General features: G+C 40.7%; 1 protein-coding gene across 1 annotated transcript in view; it reads left to right on the forward strand.

The window, feature by feature from the left end:
* The first annotated feature begins 1959 nt into the window (after window positions 1–1959).
* The window catches only part of SLC44A5 (solute carrier family 44 member 5), a 198255-nt gene continuing 182225 nt past the window's right edge, over window positions 1960–17989 (forward strand). Inside the window, exon 1 of the mRNA XM_056844755.1 lies at window positions 1960–1990. Coding sequence (XP_056700733.1) covers window positions 1960–1990 — 31 coding nt within the window. The remainder of the gene's footprint in view (window positions 1991–17989) is intronic.

Raw genomic sequence — 17989 nt, forward strand, 5'->3', positions numbered from 1 at the left:
GGAAGTCTGGTGAAGCTATCACACTTCCAAGGCCGCATCGGCCTGAGGGAGTACTGACAGGAAGAACAGCGGGGGGGAAGATACTAGGGGCAATCAGGCCTGGCGCCTGAGACCAGAAGGTGTGAACTGCTTTTACGAGTTCACTGATAACAAAGCAGGAGATGGGAAGCAGAGACACATAGACAGAGACCCTCACAGTTTGCCTGTCATAATTCCATGCATTCTCTTTCTGCAGCTCTCCCTCATTCTTTTGTGTGATGGAACTATATTTATTTTTAAAAAATTCTGTAGGGATTATGCTAGCAAACATTTCTGGGAGACTGGGGGAAATTAAACTTTACCTTGATTCAGAAACCACTGAACTTAATTGAAAGATCAATGAAAAAAATCAACAAATGTAGCATAATGTTAGCCTATGTTGCTTTTAGCAAAACTAGATCCCCCCTTCCTTACACATGGGTATTCATTGAATACATCTGGAAAGACAATTGAGAGAAATATTATTAATATTATTTTACAAAAGTATCTATCTTTAAAAGATTACAGGAGGTCCACAGATGCAGAGACAGTAATGCAAACGAAGTCCAGCTTTTTAAAAGTCTTCTGTTCTGTTCAGTCCAGTGGCACCTTAAAAACTAACCAGATTTTTTGGTTCTTGTAGGTTATCCGGGCTGTGTGACCGTGGTCTTGGTATTTTCTTTCCTGACGTTTCGCCAGCAGCTGTGGCAGGCATCTTCAGAGGAGTAACATTGAAGGACAGTCAATAACCAGATTTTATTCCAGCATAATTTTTTTCAGTGACCATATGCTTCCTGCAGAATTATGTATGATTGCCACAGCATTACATTCCTTATTACAATTTACATATACACATACATAATTAGATGCGCTCATAGGATTATGTGAATTGTTTGCCATGATGCTAAATACTTGTGGGGGGGGGGATGATGCAGAAATAGAAATCCTCTCAGATCTGGCCACCGATGTCTGACTCCTCCTGACAAAGCGTGTAAGGACGCAGCTCCAAAAGCAGGAGAGGCCTAGCTGGTCGATCCCCGCAAGAAACCATTCATCAGCACGGGAGGAAAGGACAGCTCCAGGGAAGGCTGGGAAACGGGAAGGAAACTTTGCAAGGGCTGAGGCAGCCTCTGCCCCTCGCTCCCCCTCTCTGCAAGGTCCCTGAGCTGTGAAGTCCGAGCAACCCCAGCGGGCCTTTCCAAACGACGAAATCCCCCCCATTGACCCAGCAGCCATTCCCTCGAGGCTGATAGCTCAAGCGAGGATTGCTGCCGGAGGCCAGTGGCCTCGGCTGAGGACGACAAGCCCCCCCCCCCCATGCCTTCCCTTTCCCCTCGGAGAAACAAGAAACTCCCAAAGCCCCTCCCAGTTCCAGACAACCCAAACAAGTCCCGGGGGGGGGGGAAAGGCGCAGACCACTGAGTCCCAGCGGCCCCAAGACGCCCACGCCAGACCCCCCTAGCGCCCCCCCCCCAGCCACCATCGCGCGCCCCAAGTTGGGGGCGCGGACTCCGCCCGCCCGAAGTTAGCGAGACTCTCCGGCCGGGAGGAGGAGCTTGCCGGCCCTCGGGGGGGCTGGCCGCACGCGGAGAGGAGGCGGGCTGATGCTGGGGGGCAGTCCCACGCGCCCCTCCCCTCCCCTCATGCACGGGAAGGCCCGGCGGGCTCCGAGCCACGCCAGCCGCCGCGCGGACCCGCTGCAGCCCTCGCGCCGCCTTCGCCGCGCGGAAAGGACGCCGGGGAGCCGCGCTGGGGCTGGGCGGCCGCTAGGGCGGAGGAGAAGGCGAGGAGCGCCTCGCTCGGGCGGCCGCCGCTGCTGCTGCTGGCTGGCTGGCTGGCTGAGGGCCGCCTCGCATGCCATCACAGCAACAAAGAGCGCGCTGAGCGGCGGACGGAGAGGCGCCCCGGCTGCAGGCTCCGAAAGGCGGCGGCGGCGGGACCATGGCTAGGAAGGGGGAGGCCTCCCCCTACGGTAAGCCCCGGGGTGAGGCGGAGGGAGAGCCGCCAGGGCTGCTGAGGGGGGTGGGTCTGGCGCGCGCTGCAGCCCGGGCCGGCTGGCGCCCTCCCCATTTGGCCTGTTTCGGCACTCGCATCCAGCGGTCGGAGTTTGTTGCCTTTCGGGGAGGGAGGGAGGGATGGGGGGAGGGCCGGGGCTTCTCTGCGGAGCCCCTTCGCTACCCTCCATGCTCCCTCCCTCCTTCCCCTCGGCCAAGCTTGTTGCTGCGTCCTTGAGGAGGTCGCAAAGTTGGGGGGGGGGCGACCGAGGCTCGGCGGAGGGAGAGCGGCCACAACTCCTGCAAAGAGCCCCTTCTCCCCCCCCCCCACCGCCCTCCGCCGGGCTGTTCCTGGCGCGGGACTGGCGGAGGGCGGCAGAGAGGGGCGGCGGGATGCGTGCAGGTGCCTCGCCGCCGCTTTGTCTGGGCATTATTGGCCAAGTCGGGCCGCGAGGGGGGGGGGGGACAGGCCGCATCTTGGAAGGGCGTTTGGGGAGGAGGGTGAGTGGTCGTGAGGACGCGGGGCGCCTTGCTGAGGGCAGGGGTTCTGACGCATTTGGGGGGCTTTAAAGGAGAGGGGTTGAGTCAATGAACGCCAGGGCGACATCCGTTTGGGGGCTGTGAGAAAAAGGGTTCTGGGCACAACTCTCTGCCCCTTGGCTCTGGGAAGATGTGAGTTTCTTTGGAATTGGGGAGGTTGAGGATGATGGGTTTGGGGACAGCTTTGGGGTGCCTGTGCCTAACACCAAGGGTTGAGCATAGGTGGAGTTGAATATTGGGTTTGAGAGTGCTCTCTTAGGGGGTGGGACTGATGAATTGGGAGAACCTGTTGGGTGCCCAGGGGGGTTTGGAGTGCTGTCAATGGATAGGTGTGCAATTTGGTGCTGATCTTTTGGGGCTGATGTGCAATGACAGGACAGCATCAGTCGGAAAATACGCTGCAAGGTAAAATTTGAGTAATGATGCAGTGAAGGAGATAGCATTTCATTGGAAGTCATCTGCTGATGCTTGGATGAAACCTAGTGAATCAGAAGTGTGTGATTATTGTTGGCATTTGAAGATCTAGAATCAGAGATTGGTAGGCTTGTTTTGGTATGCAAATAACACTTCATGGCTGCAGCTCTTTCTGAGAGGGAGAAAAAGAATTTGGTGTATATGATGGACAAAAGAAAAGAAATACATTTCTAAAGAGGTAGAGTTGCAGAATATAAGGCTAGAACGGTAGAGAGTGTATGTGAATCTGTTACCACTTGGAGTGCAGCAGCAACGTGCTGATGTATGTGTCCTGTAGTTTGAATGGTGCCTAACAATGTATGTCTCCAGAGTAGTAGATGGGAAAAAAGTATTTATAAAAAATCCAGTACAACTCCCCAGTTAAATATAAAACAATTGCTGTGTACTAAAATCCTTCTTCTTTCTTCTACCCTTGCCAATTCCACCCTGATATCCAAATCTGGCATTCCCCAAAGGTTTTGATTACAGTGAAAGATGCTTATGCTTGGACTTTTCTAATTTTATTTCTGCAAAACAATAAAAAAAAAACCTTGGTTTACTGTAATTGGAAATATGATATATGTATGCATTATATGAAACAAGATATGCCAAGCAATTGCAGATATCCACTTGAATAAATGGAAGTAAAAGTGTTGTGTGACAACACACATTTCTAGACATTAAAAAATGAGCACTAAAGTCACAAAAATATGGTGGTTATTGTTGTAGACTACAGTCTACCAGAGCCATGTGAATTAGCTTTGGATTCCACATGTTAACAGATCACTTCAGGATACAATGGTTCCACATTAACGTACCACACCCTCTTAGCACATTATCTTGATACTTACAGGACAATGATTAGCACATTACAGTTAATACTTTGCAGGACAATGATTCAGCTCAAACCCAACCCCCTTCTGACTATATATTACTCTTCCTACACACTTGACACTGAAAGACACTGTCCTTCAGTGTTACTCCTCTGAAGATGCCTGCCACAGCTGCTGGCGAAACGTCAGGAAAGAAAATACCAAGACCACAGTCACACAGCCCGGATAGCCTACAAGAACCGATGGTGGTTATTATTCTCTTACAGAAAGGAGACTGGCATTACTTCTTGCCTTTCTTAGTCCTTTCATAGCTTTCTGTGCTATTTCCTGCTAGCCACAGCACACGTTGGCTAGCAGGCCTGTAGCTATGGTAGGACATACTGGCTAAAATGTGTAATGCTCCACCAGGAGAAATGCTGCCCCCCCTTTCTGCTAAACTTGTGCTGTTCAGGCCAATGCTTTTCTTCTCTCCAGGTCTCCTCATTGCTGCCCCAGTGTGATACATGGAAAGAAGGAAGATTGAGGCAGCTGTTTGGACATGTGCAGGCAGTCAGGCACCCATGATGGCGGCTGGACTTTTCCTGTAGCTAGGAGAGCCATCGCCACTGCTGCTGTCATACAATCATATACCCCAAGATCTTGTTCATACAGAAGTGTATCCCCATCCTCATGTGTGTTCCTCATTTTTGTTATCCAGATGTAGAACTCACCACGTATCCTTGTTGAATTGCATCTTGTTCATATCTGCCCACTTTTACAGTGTGTTCAGATGTCGTTGAATTCTATCTGGTGTGTTTGTTGCTCCTCCCAATTTGGTATCATCTGCAAATTTAATGAGTAGTCCCTCCACTCCCTCATCAGATCAATTATAAAAATATTGAAAAGTACCGTGCCCAGAACTGAGCCCTGTAGCTCAGTTCTGTGAGGGGCTAAGGCTCAGTGGTAGAGCATCTGCTTGGCATGCAGAAGGACCCAGGTTCAATCCCCAGAATCTCCAGTTAAAGGGACTAGGCAAGTAGGTGATGTGAAAGACCTCTGCCTGAGACCCTGGAGAGCCGCTGCTAGTCTGAGTAGACAATACTGACTATGATGGACCAAAAGTCTCATTCAGAATAAGGCAGCTTCATGTGTTCAATCCACCCCACCGGACACCTCCCTCCATTCAGATGAAGTGCCATTGACAATTACTTTTTGATTGTGGTTCTCCAACCAGTTCCCTGTCCACCCAACTATGCTTGAGTCCAGTCCACAGCTTTCTAGTTTACCCATCAGAACATCATGGGGAACCCAGTCAAAAGCTTCACTGAAATCCAGGTAAACAACATCGACAGCATTCCCTTGATCCAGTAAGCTCGTCACTCGATCAAAGAAGGAAATGAGGTTGTACTGGCAGGACCTGTTGGGGACAAATCCATGCTGAATTCCTGGGATCACCAAGTTGTCCTTCAGATGCTCACAGATTAATCCCTTTAAAATTTGCTCCAGTATCTTCCCTGGGACAGAGGTTAGACTGACTGGCCTGTAGTTTTCTGGGTCATCCCTCCTCCCTTCTTTGAAAACTGGGGTAACATTTGCCCTCCTCCAGTCTTGTGGCACATCTCCCATCCTCCAAGAGGTCTGGAAGATGATGGACAAAGGCTCTGCAAGCTCTCTAGAAAGGTCTTTGAGCACTCTATTCTACTACTACTGTCTACAAGGTAGTGTCATGCTAGGCATTATGCTCCCCCCCAGGACTTAAGAAGCAGGTGAGTTAGGGATGGGGGGATGAAATGGGGTTGCTAGGGCTCAACTCTAAGTCTGCCTCCCATTAGGTTTGAGTTTTGAAGGATCTGAAGTTGAAAAGTGATTCTTAATCTGAACATATGCAGAATCTGCTTCCTCATGTAATGGAGTAATCCAGTCTTTCCTTATGGTATTTTTAGGGTTAAGGCACAATGGGGAGGGGGGGAATGGTGTTCTCTAGCTAAAAGGGTTGATATGTCTGAGCTTGCTTTCTCTTTTATCATCTCACTTGGTCCCTTTACAACCACCACCCAGTACAAGAGGGTGCCTGTGTTTGCAGTGACACATTGAGGTGAGAGACTTAAAAAACTCTTTGAAATAAGTAAAATAGTTCCCCCCCAAGGTTCCCTTTTCACAATCACTTCCAACAGCAAGATTTTACATGTGAAAAGTGTCAAGGCAAAAAATAAAGATCAAAATCAAACTTCATTCCTGTGATGTAAAGTACTACAGTTAAAGTGCCATCCTGACCAGAATTGCACCCATCTAAGTCCACTGTACCCTGCTTCGGATGGCATTGCAAATGTTCAGATCTGGATAATTTAAAGCCTTATTAGTTGTAACTAGCTGAGGCTCAAACTGTTAACTAGGTTTTGAGATCCTTAGAGCTCTTCTTTGGGCTGGACCTTAACAACAACAGCAACAACAACAAACCCTCCTCAGTAATCCTATACTCTTTTTTTCCATATAAAGTGGCTTCATATATTCATGTGACCCAAGGATTGTGGTGTTTTCAGAGAATAATCAGTGTTTCCATGTTAAATATTATAAATCTCAATCACAATTATTCAGAACAGGCAAAGTTTGGGGAATTGTGGGAGACAGTAGCTAAACATTTGGGATGCTGTAGTCATTGCAGTCTTAACCATACTTACAAGGGCATAAGCCAAATTTAACTAGCATTTACTTCTGAGTAAACATACTTAGGATTGCAATACCCATCTTCTTTAGTGTCACATATCTATTAATCTGCCAACACGTTTTATGTATCTTTGACAGAAGGACAGAATTTTTTTCTCTTTCACATGGCCCATGTTTCTACTTGAGTCTATTTAAGAACCTCTAATGCATTATAATCCTATTGTATATACTTGGAAGCTGATGCCATTGAGCTAAATGAAGCTTCCTTTCAAACAAGTGTGATAGGATTGCAAACTGGTAGTGCAAACCTGACATCCTTCTAAGCCCACTGACTTCAATGGACTTAGAAGAGCATTACTCTTCTTGAAAACCCAGCTCCTTAAGGCTCCAGTACTGGATTTATTTTTGTGCCTGCAGTTATTAAAGTGGGGCATAGCTAAGACATCAACTAAATGATGGTGGCACAAACTACATTAGGTAACAGGAACACTACCATGCAAAACTCCATTTTGTGTGTTGCTTCTTTTTAATACAAATGCACTACTACCTGCAATTTTGTAATGTTTTAAATAGATTGACATTTTAAAGTATATTGAGTTGTTAGAGACTTCACTTTAGCACCAGAGCTTCTAACCTCAAGATATATAGCGGATTCTTATTTCTCTCTCTTTCCCCGTAAGATTGTGTCAAAAGGGAACTATGCATGCACTGATGAATAGTGTGAAAGCAGTCTGTAAAGCAGTCAATGTATATTTGACAAAGCACTGTAGAAGCAGTAAATGTGTATTTGACATTTATGTTTTATTGTATTTATAATAAACCTGAAACATTTTCATCTAATAGATCACAATATCATCTAATAGGTTACACTAATTATTTAAAAGTATAAACATGGCAGTTCTGTACTGATGCATAACTACATTGGACTTATGTCACCCTAACAAAAACGTTCTGGTTACAGGCCTGGTGGCTATCTGATGGCATACCATAAAACATATAGCCAAAAGTGTATGCTTAAGTGGCTTTTTTGCAGGAGAAGTCATGGCTTCTGATGAATTACAGTACCCTAAATTTTTGCTCTTCTAGCAGTTTTCATGTCCACCAGAATTTCGCTTTTTCTCTCAGGTCCCATTTTGCTTGTCAGCATTCTACTGAGCTTCTGTGAATGATATATTGTATTACATGCTGTCTGAAAGTTTGTAATTCAACTTTTTTGCATAATAGGGCTCTTGATGTAATATTGAATTAAATGCAAATAAGAGCAGTGCTTTCCCAATCCAAATTATTCAACACTGCATGCCATTTGAATGAAATTATTATAACTTGGCATTGAATTGCCAAGGTGAAATTTTGTAACAATACTAGTTGGGTCACATATTACATTTTCTGTATATGGAATTATACCTGTGAGAAATTCCTGTGCATGGATGGTGCCTTTGCAAATGTATTGCTAAACTATACACACAGTTCTTTTTCATAGCATATGAAGTACAGAACTCTAGATTCTTAAGCACACAGATTGGTCAGGAAATGTACATGTGATTAGTTCATACATTACACTTGCATGTACATGTTAATACAGAACTCTTGCATGAATATCCAGCTATGGGAATCATTTCAAGGTATTATCACTCATGAAAAATGTAGCATGTAAAGCAGCCCAAAGTATTTTTTGTCATTTATCTGAAAGCCCTAGAGCCCAAAAGCATTTATGGTGTCATAGAATTACAGGGCCAGAAAGTAATCTGGTTCAGTAGTCCCCCACAGATGCAGGATACAAATAATCATTGTAAATTGGCATTGGAAGGAAACAATTGGTTATGTTGTTCATTTTGCCCTAATAATTAGGTTAATATATTTTTCCTTATCCTGATAGTCTGAAAAATAATTATGTCTAGTTTTTAAACATTTTTTCCTGTCCTGTAATGGTGCAAAGGCTTGCATTGGTAAAAGGATAGGGACTGTGACCAATACTACTGAGGCCTGTGGTATATACTATATTGTAGCCTATCATTGTAAGTATGCTTTCACTATGTAGTTCCTATACCACTTAATATGACATATTGTCATATTTAAATGCTTATGCTTTGTTTTTAGATTTGTTTCAGTTCTATTTTAGATTTCTGCTTGTTTTCAGATTTCTGTAGTCCAAACTCTATTGCACTGTTCATTGACAGCACATTTCTGACCTTCAAGGGTGAAAGCCCTTAGGAGGCCAGGAAGGGGCTGCACCGGTGCCCTGGCTACTTACACTGCCCCCCCACGCCGGTGCCCAGGCTACTTACACTGGTGTTAGTGGCTTCAGCGCTGGTGAGGAGACCCGGACACCAGTGTCCAGATGCTGCCATGGCAGCACCTCCCCGGAATGCTGGTGGGGCCTTCTGCTGGCATCTCACCGGCGTAAAGGCCCGTGCTGGCGTTCTGGGGCATCTTGGGAGGCGTTCCCGGGGTGTTCCGGGAGGAGGAGCTGCCATTAGGCAGCCTCCTGTCCCCTTTCATCCCTGGATGATGGTGCCGAGAATGGCATTGCAAAAAAGCAGACACAGCCTCACTATTCTCTATGGGGCTTTTTGCCCCATTTTACACAAAAAAAGCTGGTTAAAGGTTTTTTTCATGCTTTTGGTGTGCGGGGAACTTCTTAGGAGGCGTTGTGATGCGCCTCCTGCCCGTTGTCCCCACATGCCAAAAGCACAGGAATGGGCTGTGAATGGGCTGTGAATGTCCTATCTTGTTGATTGTATTTGACTTATACAAGGTAATCCCCTTTGACTCTCGGTGAGAAAGGCAGACTGTAAACAAACAAATAAATAAATAGTTTTTGAATGCTCAGATAGGGTTTTGTAAATTTTGGTCTATGTTGTACTTTGGGATAGTTCCAAAATTGACAAAGGAAATAATGGAGTAAAATGCTATTGCTAAAGATTGAGACATTGGATAATGTTAATTTAAGCTGGAGATGTGTGTGTAAAGTGCCATCAAATCGCAGCCGACTTATAGCGACCCCTTATGGGGTTTTCAAGTCAAGAGACTAACAGAGGTGTTTTTGGGTACCACGGCTTATAAATGGTTGGAAGACGTCTTCACAGCTAAAGGGGCCAAACAAAGTGTGAACAGTATTTTTTATAACGTTTTCAAACTCTTAATACATTGCTGGAATACAAGTGCGGTAACCCCCATTGGCACATCTCTCTTACTTATGGGGCTGTGCCTGATAAAGAATGTCCTTTAATAAACATTGTAATCGATGTCCTTTATTTTTACATTTCACAGATCTGTAGAATATGCAACAAGTAGTCTTTGTTTCATTTATGGTGACCTGCAAGACAATTTTGTTTCAGCAGTCTATTTGTAGAATGTTTTGTTTGTTTATTTATTTACTTCATTTATACCCTGCCTTTCTCCCCAGTGGGGATTCAAAGCTATTTGCATGGTTCTGCTCCCGTGCAGTTTATTTTGTTTTGTTGGAGACACTTTTTGGTAACGTTTCTGATTATTGTAACATTGTTTTATAGTGCTGTAGTAAGCAGAGTTCAGTTGAAGTCCACAGGCTTAAGAAGGCTACAAGTGTATTTATGATTCTACTGTTACAGTATATTTTTAATTGTGTAGTTTGAAATTACCTTGAGCTCTACGAAAGGGATGGTATATATTTTTGAAATAAATGAAACAAAGTGCAACTTTTTGATGCCTGTTAGATGTGAAAATTTGTGCCAGTAATTAAATGAAGACATGTTCCGTGAAAAAGAAATATGCCTGTGTCAAAGCAGAAATAATCTAGCTGGCACCAGTTCATCAGGATAAATCAATTTGAATGTCTTTTTAAAAACATAATTAAGTGCAGATACTACTCATGCACTACTTATACTTTGCTCTGAGTACTTAGCCCAGTTCCTTACATTATTTTTTCCTTAAACACATAATTAATGTGCATTTATAATTTTGAGATCAATGAGGTATTTATTTTATTTTTATTTAAAAGAATTTTATCCCCCCTTTCTACTTGATCAGGGTCCACAAGGCAACAAACATAAAAGCATTTGAACAATTAAGTTAAAATATAAAACTCAATTGAAAACACATAAACACTAGAAGGAGGACCAAAAACCATTATTGGGGGTATGCTGGATGAAACAAAAAAGTCTTAACCTGCTGGCAAAAGACACTGATAGACAGAAGAATCTCCCTGGGGAGGGAGTGCTGAACGTTTGGTGCCACGACAGAAAAGGCCTCTTTTTGGGTCACTATCTGTCTAGCCTCAGATGGCAGGGGCAACTGAAGCAGGGCCTCCAAGGAAGAGCAGGTAGGCTTGCACGTGACAAGGCAGTCCTTAAGGTATGTTGGTCCCAGGCTTTGCATGTGTGTAAAGTGCCATCAAGTCGCAGCTGACTTACCCTGGTGGGGTTTTCAAGTGATTAAGCAGAGGTGGTTTGCCATTGCCTTCCTCTGCAGAGTCATATTTGGAGGTCTCCCTTCCAAGTACCCATCCAGCTTAGCTTCAAAGATCTGATGAGATTGGGCTACACTATTCCATTCCACATCCCTGTTCCAGGCTGTGCAGGGCTTTAAAGGTCAATACCAGCACCTTGAATTGAGCTCGGAAGCAAATTGGAAGCCAGTGTAGGTGCAACAAGATTGGAGTGACTTGGTTCCTGCGACCCACTGCATTCAACACTCTGGCTGCAGCATTCTGTACCAACTGAAGCTTCTAACAGGTATGTTCCATATCTCTCTTAGTATCTAATTGGCAGATATTAGTCTTCACCATTTACAAATACGTGCATCTTCCATCAGATTTGGGAAATTTCCTTCCATGTACCTTAAAAACATTGCATTGGAAAGTCATGACAAAGAAACAAATATTTATACTTTTTAATTTACAAGTTATTTATACCTTTTAACCTACAAGTAATTGAAACTAGATAATTTCCACCTATGTAGTGGTACCCAAATGATTTAAACTGACATACTCATATGGTCTGACATATTCTAGTTGTGGGATGGGCTGGTTTTGTGCTTAGAGTTTTACAATCAAATTGGTTTTATTTGTCAATGTAAAATTCTGTTTCTGAGTACTTGCTTACAGTTCATTTTTCAAGTAAAGACTATTGGGAGGCTAACTGTGTCTACTTTCTTATAGCTAATCTAACAGTGCCATTCTGAACACTAATCCTAACCTCTTCTAAATCCAGTGAAATCATTGGACTACACTGGAAATTCGTCACTCTAACACCAATACAATAAACAGGCTATCCAGCTATCTTTTATACACTTGGGTACAGCAAAGCAAAGAGCTGTACCATAGATATTGGGTACAACTAACTGGAACAGTTGGTGTCACAGCTATTTGGTACAATGCATGTAGTTATCAGTTAAAACCCATCATAAGACTGATCACAATGGAACTGATTTGAAAGGGAATAAGTGTCAAAGACAGCAATTCACTTTTTAAGCTCTCTCTCATGCAATAAAACATATCTTGTGAATAATTTGTAAATCAATAGGTGCAATAGTGTGGTGATCTGGGTACAAATTCCAGCTGAGAACAACTGGGAGCAACCCACTATCTCTTAACCCCAGTCTTCTATTGTAAAACTGAAGCAATCTATTTTAATCAAGTATACAAGGAATAAATTTAGGAATGCAAAGGCTTGTAAAATGGAAAAAATGTGTACAAGCTATTACATTTGTAAATCTTTTTCTTGTCCAGTCTTATATGCCATTAAAAAATTAGTTGTAGGTCTGTGTAGAAGAAGTTGCCTACCAACCCGAGAATTGTTATCACCTTGGAAAGCAAGAGCCACTGGGATCTCTTAGTTTTAAAATGTTATAATCAACAACCATTTTACATTTAGACATTTTCTTTTATTAGTCCTTATTTATTACTGTTATGGCATAATTCTTTGTGAACTTCACTAAACGATTTTAATTTTGAGAAATCCTAGTTATGGTTCACATTCTATAATTTCCTTATGCTGGTCACAGATAATAGCATGTAATATTTCTTAATTGTACATCTTTGAGAGCCAAATAAATATGATAATCAGGAAATATATTACCTTCTCTGCTTACTTTTTGTGAGGACCTTGCATTTATTCATGTCTGTACAGAATTATTCCATAGACTTCAGCAATATTTGAATGGGGGATGATCCTAATTTATTCTATTTCTTAGTGTTAAACTTGAAAGGCTGTATTGAAAGGAGCAGATAGATAAATTTCTCCTAGAAGCCTGCCAGAGGAGACACAATGAGAGGTAGTGGTGTTTTGGAGATATTGCAGAGTACTGTAAATATGTATTTTTGGATTGCTCAGAGTATGGACTATGTAAATTCTCTATAAGGTCTTCTGAAATAAGTTATGTAGACAATAGTTACATTAAATATGTATTTAGAGAATTTTAAAGACATTAATTATTTTTAGGATTATTATACTTTTGAATAATTTTATACAATGAATTATGGGATTGATTACACATCATAAACATTGAATGGGAATTATTATGAAGATTATTTTTCAAATGTTCATTCTTTTATAGACTTTGGGCTTTTGTGCAGAATACACAGAATCGTAATAAGAATTTTAAAGGGTTTCTTCTTTGAGTCTTTGGAGGCCTTTAAGCAGAGGTTGGATGGCCATCTGTCGGGAGAGCTTTGATTGAGGGATCTTGCATGGCTGGGGGTTGGACTTGATGGCCTTTGTGGTCTCTTCCAACCTTGTGTGATTTTGTGATTTGTGATTAGTATTGTGATACTAGTTATTACCTATTATTACTTATAAGCAATGCATAGATTTTAAAAAAAGGAATTAAGAATATACAAGTTTTATCAATTTTACATATAAATGGTAATACAAAGAAAAGAAGAAGACAAAAAACAAAAAAATAAAAAAAGGAGGAAGGGATACCCCCACTTTTTCTAACATCCTAATTGAGTTACAGATATATTCCCTTTTTCTGGTCATAGTCAATCTAAATACATTTATGCATACGTATTTGCTTGAGTTTAAGGTTAACCTCCATCAAACATTGGTTTAATTAACATTTATTCCCCATTAAACCAGTTTGGTGTGGTTCAGGAACTTGCTTTCTTTTTTTTCTGCCCTATAGTTACTTATGAGTTATTCTTACTCTTTTTTATTCCCTTGTTCTCCCTTATCCTCTCTGGTTTCTATGTAATATTATACATCAAGGGTTTATCGTTTCATCGTTCACAACCTTTCAGGAATATATAAAAGGTTTCCCAATGTTTTCGATGGTATTCATATGTTCTGTTTTTTAGAAGATCGGTGAGTCTCGCCATATTAGCATATTCGCTCGATTTTTCCAGCGAGGTTGTAGTGTCTGGGATACAATCAGATTTCCACGTTGTCGCTATTACTATTCTTGCCGCTGTTACTAGATATTTAATCATGATGTGATGGTCTTTTTTTATATTCCTTGGCATCCTGTTAAGTAAAAACATTTTAGGATTGAAATCAATATGCTGTTTAAGTATTTTTTCAATATTTTAATGTATTTCTTTCCAAAATATCTGTACTCTACAACATGTCCACCAACAATGATAAAACATGCCCGTATTAATGTGACATTTCCAGCACATTCCTGATGTTGATTTGTCTATATTTTGAATATCATTAGGGTTGATGTACCAGCTGTAAAACATTTTAAACCAGTTCTCTATGATGTTTTCACTAACCATGAATTTTTCCAGTGGAATATTTTCTTTAAAATTTTCCATCCACTTGATTACACAAGTTTTTATCAGTTCTGCTTCCGTGTCGTATTTTAGAAGTAGTTTGTATATTTTACCCAACAGGTGCTCTTCGGATTTTATTATTATTTTCTCAAATTCTGTTTCTTCTTTCCACTTCCCTGCTATCATGCAATCACTTTTAAGTCTCGATGTCAGTTGGTAATGAGCAAACCATCTAAGTTTAGGATTTAATATTGCTACCTCTTGCCATGTTTTTATCTTTCCGGTTTTTTGCAATAAATCTTGGTACCTGATATGTCCAAATTCTTTTCTTTCATTGTTATTTCCATAAGCATTGTAAGGAGCCATTAATAAAGAAGGAGTGGGACTGAGTCTGTGTTTGTTCTTAGTCCATATCCAAATTAAGCTTTCACCAATAGGATGTGGAAGATATTGTTTCATTTCCTTTGTTACATTTTTAATCCATAATAACTGATGGAGTCCACAATTAAGCTCAACTTGTTCCACTTTCAGATTCCTAGTATCTGGGGTTACAATCCAATCCCTGATCCAGACTAACCCTGCTGCATAATAGTAAAGTTTTAAATTCGGGACCGCCAGTCCTCCTCTGTTTTTTTCATCCTGCATGCATTTGAATTTTATTCTTGGTTTTTTTCCTGCCCATATGTATTTGTTGATTTTTTGCTGCCATGTTCCTATTGTCTTATCACTAATAGTAATAGGTATAGTTTGGAAAAGAAAGTTTATTCTGGGGAGCACGTTCATTTTAACTGTTGCTATCCTCCCCATCCAAGATGTTTGTAGATTGGACCATCTTTGTAAATCTTTAGAAATAGTTTGCCAGACTTTCCCGTAATTTAAATCGAATAGGTTCTCATTTTTTCTAGGGATATATATTCCAAGGTATCTAATTGGGTCTTTGGTTATTTTACATCCTGATTTCTTTTCTACTATTTCCTCCTCGGGAGTAAGAGATTCCAGAGATATCTTCATTTTTGTTTTATTGATTCTATATCCTGACATTGATCCATAGTTCAATAACTCTTCCATTAGATATCCTAATCGTTTACGTGGCTCCAAGATTGTTAACAGTACATCATCCGCATAACTTTGTATTTTGAACTCTTCTTCTCCTATGATCAAACCTTTAATTTTAGGGTTTTGCCATATTTTATTAGCTAAGATTTCAAGAGCTAGATTAAAAAGTAGAGGAGAAAGAGGACACCCCTGCCTTGTACCTTTCTCAATTTTTATGTTTTCTGTTATTCTTCCATTTATTAATAATTTTGCTGTCTGGCTACTATAGATGCTAGATACCCATTTGGTAAAGTTCCCATCTCAATAAAACTTCGGAGGACCTGAGTCATGAATTCCCATGAGATATTGTCGAACGCCTTTTCATCGTCAACAAAGATGAATGCAAATTTCTCAGCCCGGCACCGGACCACCTCTCTTGCATTAAGTACAAATCTTATGTTCTCTCTCATGAGTCTTTTTGTCATGAAGCCGGTTTGGTCTTCATGAATCAAATTAGTTGCACAATATTTTAGACTATTGGTAAGGATTGAGGTGAATATCTTATAGTCTGTGTTGAAGAGTGAAATCGGCCTGTAGGAAGATGGCAAGGTCAAATCGTTACCTTCCTTCAGGATAAATGTAATAAATGCTTCTTGCCAGGAGTCTGGGATGATTTTAGTGGTTAGTATTTCATTCATTATTATTTGTAATGGTGATGTAACCTGTTCTATGAAGCATTTGTAATATTTAGCTGTGATACTGTCGGGACCTGGTGCCTTCCCCGGTTTTAAATTCTTTATAGCCTGGATCACTTCTTCTTGGGTAATCTCTTGATTTAGAACATTTTCTTCATCTTCTGAAAGTTTATTTAAGTGACTTCTTTGTATATATTCTCTTATTTTACTTCTGCGTCTCTCCTGCCCCTTGGTTTTGTATAGTTTTTAAAGTAGTCATGAAAGCACTCTAATATTTTGGATTCTTTATAGGTTAATTTTCCGTTTATTTTAGCCTTTGGGATTATTCTCCGTTGATTTTCTTTAAGTATATGAGCAAGAAATTTACCCAGTTTGTTTGCATGTTGGAAAAAATGTTGTCTTGCGAATATCAGTCCCCCCCCCCCCCATTTCTTCTATCTGGAGCTGCTCTGTTTTTTTACGAATCAGTTTTATTTATTATAAAGTTTTTCTATTGTTTGTTATCTGATGTTTTTCTGATTGTCTCAGTTTCTGTTGTAATTCTGTCATTTTCCTTTGTTTTTCTTTCTTTATACTTGTGTTAAGGGCTATAAAAACTCCCCGCATATATGCTTTACTGCAGTCCCAAACCATTGTATTCTTTACTTCAGGTGTCTGATTTACACACAAAAATCCTTTACGCTCTTTATGACATTTTTCAATATCCGATTGTTTATACAAAATATTTTCATTTAATCTCCATCGAAACAGACCAGTTCTTGCCCATTTCCATTTAATTTCGACTGGGTTATGATCGGCATATGTTTTTGCCAGCATCTTAATGTGTTCTAAGTTTTCATTTAAAGTTGAGATCCAGCATTGATCAATCTGAGAATATGTTTTGTGCCGATCTGAGTAGAAGGTATAATTTTTAACAGTAGGATTTTTAGTCCATACATCTTGCAGATCCAGGTCTTTCATGAAACAATTTACATTTCTAGGGAGCCTTTCCCCCTTATAGTTCTTTGAACAGTCCAATTTGGGGTCAAAGACCCCGTTCATATCTCCCATAATTACGATTTCATATTCTTGAAATTTTTCTAAAACTGAGAAAAAAGGAATTTAAAAAATTCTCCTTGGCATTATTAGGTGCATATATAGGTGTGTGCCCCCGTTCGCAATTGTATTTTAAGTATTAGGAATCTATCCTCTACGTCTACCCGTTTTTCAACCACGATAATGTTGGGGTCCTTGATATAGATTGCAATTCCTTTTTTTGTGTGTGACTGCTGATGACATATACACCTGACCAAGTTTTTTCTCTCTTAACAAATATGTATGTTTCTTTTTTATATGTGTTTCTTCAATACAAATGATATTGGCATCGTTTTTCTTAATATTATGAAAAGTCTTCTTTCTTTTCTTTACTGTGTTTAAACCATTTATATTAATCGAGATTATTTTCAGACTTCCCATTTTTATTTCTTTTATTTTCTTTAAAGAGCAGCGGCCTCTCCTAATTTGTCTTCTTCTGTACTGGGATAGATTGTTCAGTCGAGTGATCGTCTCCATTTTTATTTCGATCTTTAAATTCTTTAAATTCTTGTGACAATAATTTTTTTTTGAGGATTACCGCTTCTTCAATACACCTAATAATTTGTCTTCCTGTAGGTAATTGTGTATTGAGACTGTACAGACCACTCCACCTATAACTAATTCCTCCTTCTCGTAGTAACTTTCTAAGTGAATCATAGTCTTTTCTTTTTTTTCTCACCATAGGTGGTAGGTCTGAAAATATTGAAATATCTTTCTCTTTGTACTTTAATGGTTTTTGCCTGTGTTTTAATAGTATATCATCTCTATCTTTTTTGTTGGCAAATTTCACCATTATTTCTCTTGGGATTTTTGTTGTTGCAAATACTGAGTTTGTACGATAAATAACTGCAATTGTAGAACTGAAATGAAGCTGTCACAACTGTTGATCAGCCATTGAGTCTTGCTGCGCTAAACAGGTCCTCAGACTCTCAGCCAAATTGTAAGAAATGACATTTTATTTCTGATCCACTATAACAAATATTACTGCATTTTACCTTTCCCCCTTCATGA

This window comes from Euleptes europaea, chromosome 2 (assembly GCF_029931775.1).
Source record: "Euleptes europaea isolate rEulEur1 chromosome 2, rEulEur1.hap1, whole genome shotgun sequence".
In the NCBI taxonomy this organism is placed as follows: Eukaryota; Metazoa; Chordata; class Lepidosauria; order Squamata; family Sphaerodactylidae; genus Euleptes; species Euleptes europaea.